This window comes from Portunus trituberculatus, chromosome 34 (assembly GCF_017591435.1).
Source record: "Portunus trituberculatus isolate SZX2019 chromosome 34, ASM1759143v1, whole genome shotgun sequence".
Lineage (NCBI taxonomy): Eukaryota > Metazoa > Arthropoda > Malacostraca > Decapoda > Portunidae > Portunus > Portunus trituberculatus.
In genome coordinates this window covers 8699663-8706114 of record NC_059288.1, presented here as the reverse complement: position 1 = coordinate 8706114, position 6452 = coordinate 8699663, and the positions used below count along the sequence as shown (strand labels likewise).

Below are 6452 nucleotides of genomic sequence, written 5' to 3'. Positions count from 1 at the left end.
AATACTCAATTTCAACAATCAAGCAATAAATAACCCAATGATGATTTCAAGAGAGTTTAGTGTGGTCAGCACAGACTGAGAGGTGAAGAACAACCACTACCAAGAAGAGACTCAGTGTGGATAGAAGCAATCAAGTGTTGGTCTCCCTCTACAGTGGTCTCATTAAGGTTAACGCTCCTACCTACCAATCTCCAATCTATCTCTCTCATGCCTCATTGCCTCTGCTGAAGAAGTGACCAAGGGACTAATCTAAATCTTAACCTTTCCAGTAAGTGGTCAAAACTTTGCCAATTATCTCTTCCTATTCTGTTCTGTTTATCCTTTTAACCTGGTGTCATTTAATTTTTTTTAGTTTTAGTCATATACATCTCACTCACTTGTTCACATTCTTACCCATTCAACCACTCCATAATTCTGTCCACTTTCTCCTAAGACACATAATGTATCTTCCCACACACTCACATCACTCTATCATATCTTCATAATTAGCATTTTATTGAATATCCAAATATCTTAAAACCTTTTAAATTTCACACCAAAGCAACAAAACAGATGTAGTACAATAATATAAAAAACATTATAGTGAAGTTGTTCCATGAGGAGAGAGAATGGAGAAAGTGAACAAATTGAAGTACCCGGGAGCAGTGCTGGACAACCCTGGTGAGATGGACAGCAAGAGAGGACTATTAAAAAGGTGTCAGGATCACTTGCAACTCTTGAAAGGGAGAAAAGTGTCTAGGGATGAAAGGAAGAGTTTTAAGGGATAACATTCTCCTGCCAATGATAGTGTGTGGATCAGAGACCTACACATGAAACAAGACACCAACCAAGGGTGTGTGGTGAGGAAGTGAGGTATCCAAGAGGCCCACAAAGACTGACATCAGTGAGTGAGGTGTGGCATGAGTGACAAAGCAAGCAGTGTGTATCATGGGGTGGTGAATGGATGAAAACAAACATTCTAAGAGGATGAAGAGTAAGGAGTGTAAAAGAAAAAGGTACACAAAGAAAGACTGCTGGATATGTGGAAGATGGTGAAGGAATACAGGTGTGTGAGTTCTTAGCAATGGCCAAGGTCTTGAACAAGCAAGGAGGAATTATTCAGAAAGGAAAAGGCTGAGGCTGAAGTCTTTAGCCAAGGCCAGCTTCTCAGCAGACACTCCCACAGATAAAATATTATGATAAATCTAAATATATCACCAATCTTCAATCCTTGCAATCCAGTCTGGTGTACAGCATTTGGGTAGCAAGTTAACAGTGAGAGTTTTGTCTCCCTTCCATCTCCTCTGCCTCACTGTTATTAAAGCTAGTCACAGAACACCTGCATCCCCATGTCCAGAGAAGCCTCAGATATCTGGAATACATCTGGTCCTGAGTATTCTGACTGAAGGATTCTCAACCTGCACTGATACTGCAACTACTACTCCATCTTCCTAATTTATGACTAAGCACTTAATATTTTATATACATTCAGGTACTGGATAATCTGATTAAAAGCTTTGTCAAGTACTGAAACAGTAGCAGTGTAATGTGCCACCAGTAGATCAGTGGTTGTTCCACTTGACAAGCACAAGAATGCTAGAAAAAACATGCCAGTTAAACTGACAGCTTCCAATAGTCACCTCAAGCAAGACGAGTGGGATGTGGAGCTGACTGACGAAGGACCAACTGGCTCCTATACAAGCCTGTGCTACACATAAAAAAAAACAACAACTTTGCTTCCTGCACACACAGACATGTGGCAACACTGGGAGAGTGGCATCCCAGGCTACTGATGAGCTTTGAGCTTCAGCATGCTGACTGCCTCTCTACCAAGGCATCACTCACAGGAAGCACAGGCAGCAACACATGTATCTGCCATAGTCTGCCACACCCACTGTACTGACCACCTATCCACATCACACTGTTCCCTCTCACCCTTGACCACTGCAAGGAAAGGCAAGAGCCACATTGTACAGGTCAGCCTGTGTCACCCAACAGCTCCACGCACTACACAACTATATACAAGTGTCTTGGTGAGTTTGGATAACTCAGACAGCACCACTGTGATTACAGGTACTGCACTTTTGAGCAATATTCATCGATGGTTACATTTCACTACCAAGTCTTTGGATCTTTTGTTTTAAAACTGCTAAAGGGAAGTTGTCACTTCAGAGTGGAAACAAGACAACTCCAGTGAAATACAATGAACTGCATTTTGAAAAGTTTTTGATTCCTCTTCTCCGAATTGTAATGAGACCACTGTAAAGTGAACCCACACACACACACACACACACACACACACACACACACACACACACACACACACACTGTGAATAGTAAATCATATTAACAGATGAGTTCCCAACCTCCTGACCCCCAAGGCACCTGTTCCCTACCAGTACACCAATACACACCGGCCAGCCATCCAGTTTGAAACGTGAGCCAGTCATTTAGTCGCACTATTGGTGATGGATGACCTGCAAAGTTTGACCAGGGAACACTTACACTGAGAGCACACTCCTACAAACGAGTCTGTATCACAATACACACACATAAAGTAGAAATCACATAAACTTATGACTTACATGGGAAAAAATTATACACTTTAAACATTATGCTGTGTTATGGAAGAAGTGATGGTGGCGGTGGTGGTGGCGGCGGTAGCAGTGATAGTGATGATAGTGAACTCCTCTTGCCTTCCTCTACACGCTTGCTGTGAAGAAAAAGACAAAGACTTTTCTTACGCAAAAAAACTCATGTAGTATAATCAATGCAAAAATTAAATCCACCTATAATTTGCATTCCTTAGGCCTGTGTGTGTGTGTGTGTGTGTGTGTGTGTGTGTGTGTGTGTGTGTGTGTGTGTGTGTGTGTGTGTGTGTGTGTGTGTGTGTGTGCATACCTGATGAGTTATGACTTATTAGGGTCATGTCCTGAGGGGGCTGTGCTGGGTGGCAGTGAGGTGGTGGTGGTGGTGGGAACAGCGCTGCGGACCGAGGCTGGAGACACTATCCTCGCCAGCACTGGCTTGCCTGCACCACATTGGATGATAAGGTTAATAATACAATCCTGCACACCCACACAACACAAGACTATTCCTCACAAATATGGAGGCAAACAAGGAAGATAAAATAAATCACAGCTAACAGTTCTTTGCTTAGATAACTGAGAATGCATCAGACAAAAATAGGAACATGGAAATTTATCTTCATGCCCAATTTGCTTTATTTCCTGCCTCTATGAATCCAAATACAGGTTGACCAACAACTACTTCAGGACTTGCATTTTGTACACTCCTGAACATTCATCCTACAACTCAATTTGTTTCATGATGAGGCCGTGGTATGGTATGGTGTGGTGTGGTGTGGTGTGGTGTATGATTGGGACGCACCTCTCTGCTGCTGTGTGACCTGCGAGGCAGGGATCACCTTCAGGGTATGGAATGCCTGCAGACCCTTCAGATTGAGTTGTGAGCCTTGCAGTGCTGAGGCAGGCAGCACTATCTGCTGGCCACCTGCCCCACTGGCCACCACCACCGCCCCCGGTCCAGCCCCCGCTGATGACCCCTGGGAGGCCTGTAGACCACCCTTCAGGTTCCCACTGGTCAGCATCACCTAAACCAACAAGAAAAGAAATAAATATTCTTAGAAGTCTTTAAGTAGCATTGCAGATGTAAGAAACAAAACCTAAACAAAATTTTCAGGATTAGTAATTAGGACAAAATAAAAATAAGGTTTTCAAACTTTAAAAAGTTAATTAAAAAGAGAAAGGAGGAAACTGGTTTTGAGACAGAGTGGCAGGCGAATGGAACAGAATCAGTGATCAGGTTGTCAGTCCTGAATCAATGGGGAGTTTTAAAGGAAGACTAGACAAATTGAAGGATGGAGATGATAGCTGGAAATAAGTCAGTGTATTTCATGCAAGGACTGCCACATGCAAGCTGGAGGGCTTTCTTTAGCTTCCTTTATTTTCTCCCTAGTAATATCAAACAAAAATTAAATGTGGACAAAACCAACAAAAATGAATGAGACAGATCATCAATAACAGCAAGACACATCAAACTTGTTCCTGTCTGATGGACAACCCACCTGCTGCACCTGTCCCTGTTGGGCAAACGGCTTGGAGGTGAGCAGGACCTGCTTGCCACCAATGGTGATGAGATTCCCCGTGGTGGTGGAGCCTCCACCTCCACTCACCGCTGGCTGCACAAGACGGATGCCGCCCGACAGCACGGACGGCTTGCCGGCAACATTCAGGCCCTGGGAGAGGCAGGCTGACTTGTACAAGATATTTTTTTTTTTTTTTTGTGTGTGTGTGTGTGTGTGTGTGTGTGTGTGTGTGTGTGTGTGTGTGTGTGTGTGTGTGTGTGTGTGTGTGTGTGTGCACACGCATGTGTGTGTTTACAGGAGAGGAGTAAACTCATGGTGTCCCATCTCTATATTTTTTATCAAATTTCTCCTTAAAAGTATGCAGTCTCAGCCATTACAATTTTATTATTTATTTTTTTTTTTTTTATCTACAGATTAACACTTCTTTTTTCATACATTTCTTATACCAGGTTAAAAGTTCTCTTCATATCACATAAACCGTATCCATGTAAACACATCTACAACCGCCCCCCCACACATACACACAAAGCTGAAAAGACAAACCTAAAGAAAAAGATATAAAAAATCAAAACCTTTCCACATAGGAGGCAGGTGGGTGACAGATGGAGCCTTCTAAACGAGTGAGTGCAGTGAAGAAAAGAACCATTCACAACATTACAGCTAATATGGATAACAGCAGAGAGGGAGGCAAGCACGACGGAACCAGGACATCCCTTTCCAACATCACCATTCAAACATACAAGAGGAGAGAAGCTTGCCAATCACCTGAACGATAGTCTTTGGTTGCTGGCCCACTGAGAAGAACCTGGCCTGGGACGTGGTGGTGGTGGAGGCTACAGGGCTGGTGATGACATGGGTGCTGGTGTTGGTGGTGGAGGTGGTGGAGGTAGTGACAGCAGCAGTGGTTGAGGTGGTGGCGGTGGTGGTGGTGACGCCCCCTGGTCCACTCTGCACCACGTGACTGGCTGGCTGGAGGGTCTGAATGGTCTGTACCACTTGTGCCTTGCTGCTAGACCCATCCAGCTTGCCACCCTGACAGAAAAGATGTGAAGTGATGAGAAACGAGGAGGAGGAGGAGGAGAGGAGAGGAGAGGAGAGGAGAGGAGAGGAGAGGAGAGGAGGAGGAGGAGAGGAGGAGGAGGAGGAGGAGGAGGAGGAGGAGGAGCAGCAGCAGAAGAAGGGCGAGACATGAGATGCACATAAATGGAAACAGGCATCGGATTACAAAACTTGCATAAAACTTCCAGTCATATAAAAAATCTAAGGCAGTAAAAGTAACAAAAATAAGGAAAAGGTCATATTTTAACACAATACAAGAGTCAAAACTGAGTAATGGTCGTAACATCATCATCATCAACAAGCCTCTCTGTATTTTTTCTTACTTTCTTTCTATTTATTTATTATTATTTTTTTTATTACCTTTTCTATGCATTACTGTCATTTGTTTCTTGCCAATCTCCATCTCCAAGAACTGCTTCCCTAAATATACACTCTTGCCACTCACTTGCACAGCCGACTCAGTCAATTGGCTGCACAAGGCTTTCTATTTTCTCTCGCCCTGTTTCTGTCCACCTCTCTAATGCAAGAGTTCACCAGCATTCTCAACCCTTCACTCTTCTCCTGGTAAACTCTGGAACTCCCTGCTTGTTTCTTTATTTCCTCCTTCTTATGACTTGAACTCTTTTACAAGGGAGGTTTCAAGACATTTATCCTGCAATTTTGATAGCTGATTTTATTATTCTTTTTGGACAGGCAGTTCATTTGACTATTTTTTTTTTTTTTTTTTTTTGCCTCTTTTTGTTGCCCTGACTTCCTTACATAAAAATAAAGAAAGAAATGTCTAAATAAAAAGTTAAGGGAGGTTTCAAGACACTCATCTTGCAATACTGGTGGCTGTTTTCAGGTTTCTCTTGGGACAGGCAGCTAATTTGACTTTTTGTCCTCTGACTGTTACCTTTACAAAAAATAAATAAACGAGTGAATAAATAAAGTCAAATAGCCGAGACACACACCTGGGAGCCAGTGGCCAGGACGAGTCTCTGGCTGGTGGTGGTGAGGGGGACGTGGGAGCCTTGCGGGGAGACCAGAGTGAGCCGCTGCACGCCGCCCGCCCCACCGGCCAGCTGGATCACGTTGCCACTCGCCAGCTTGTTGCCCGCCATGGTGGTGATCACTCCACCAGCTGCCAGGCACAACACACAACTCACATTCACACTCACACTTCCTTATGACATTTCTTTCTGGACTGACTATCTCAGTGGCCTTTTATTTTATTTTATTTTATTTATTTGCCCTTGGCCAGTAACCTTCCTACGACTTGAATTCTTTCAAGAGGGAGATTTCAAGAGTCAAGACACTTTTCTTG

The 6452-nt window shown here is 43.6% G+C and overlaps 1 protein-coding gene across 1 annotated transcript in view; it reads right to left on the bottom strand.

Moving 5' to 3' along the window:
• Nucleotides 1-2212: 2212 nt before the first annotated feature.
• Nucleotides 2213-6452, bottom strand: part of LOC123512858 (nuclear factor related to kappa-B-binding protein-like) — a 39428-nt gene continuing 35188 nt past the window's right edge. The window contains exons 22-27 of the mRNA XM_045269512.1: nucleotides 6100-6269; nucleotides 4853-5119; nucleotides 4067-4237; nucleotides 3370-3592; nucleotides 2881-3010; nucleotides 2213-2692 (exon numbers count right to left, since the gene is read on the bottom strand). Of these exons, the coding sequence (XP_045125447.1) occupies nucleotides 2889-3010; nucleotides 3370-3592; nucleotides 4067-4237; nucleotides 4853-5119; nucleotides 6100-6269 (953 nt within the window). The 3' untranslated portion in view covers nucleotides 2213-2692; nucleotides 2881-2888. The remainder of the gene's footprint in view (nucleotides 2693-2880; nucleotides 3011-3369; nucleotides 3593-4066; nucleotides 4238-4852; nucleotides 5120-6099; nucleotides 6270-6452) is intronic.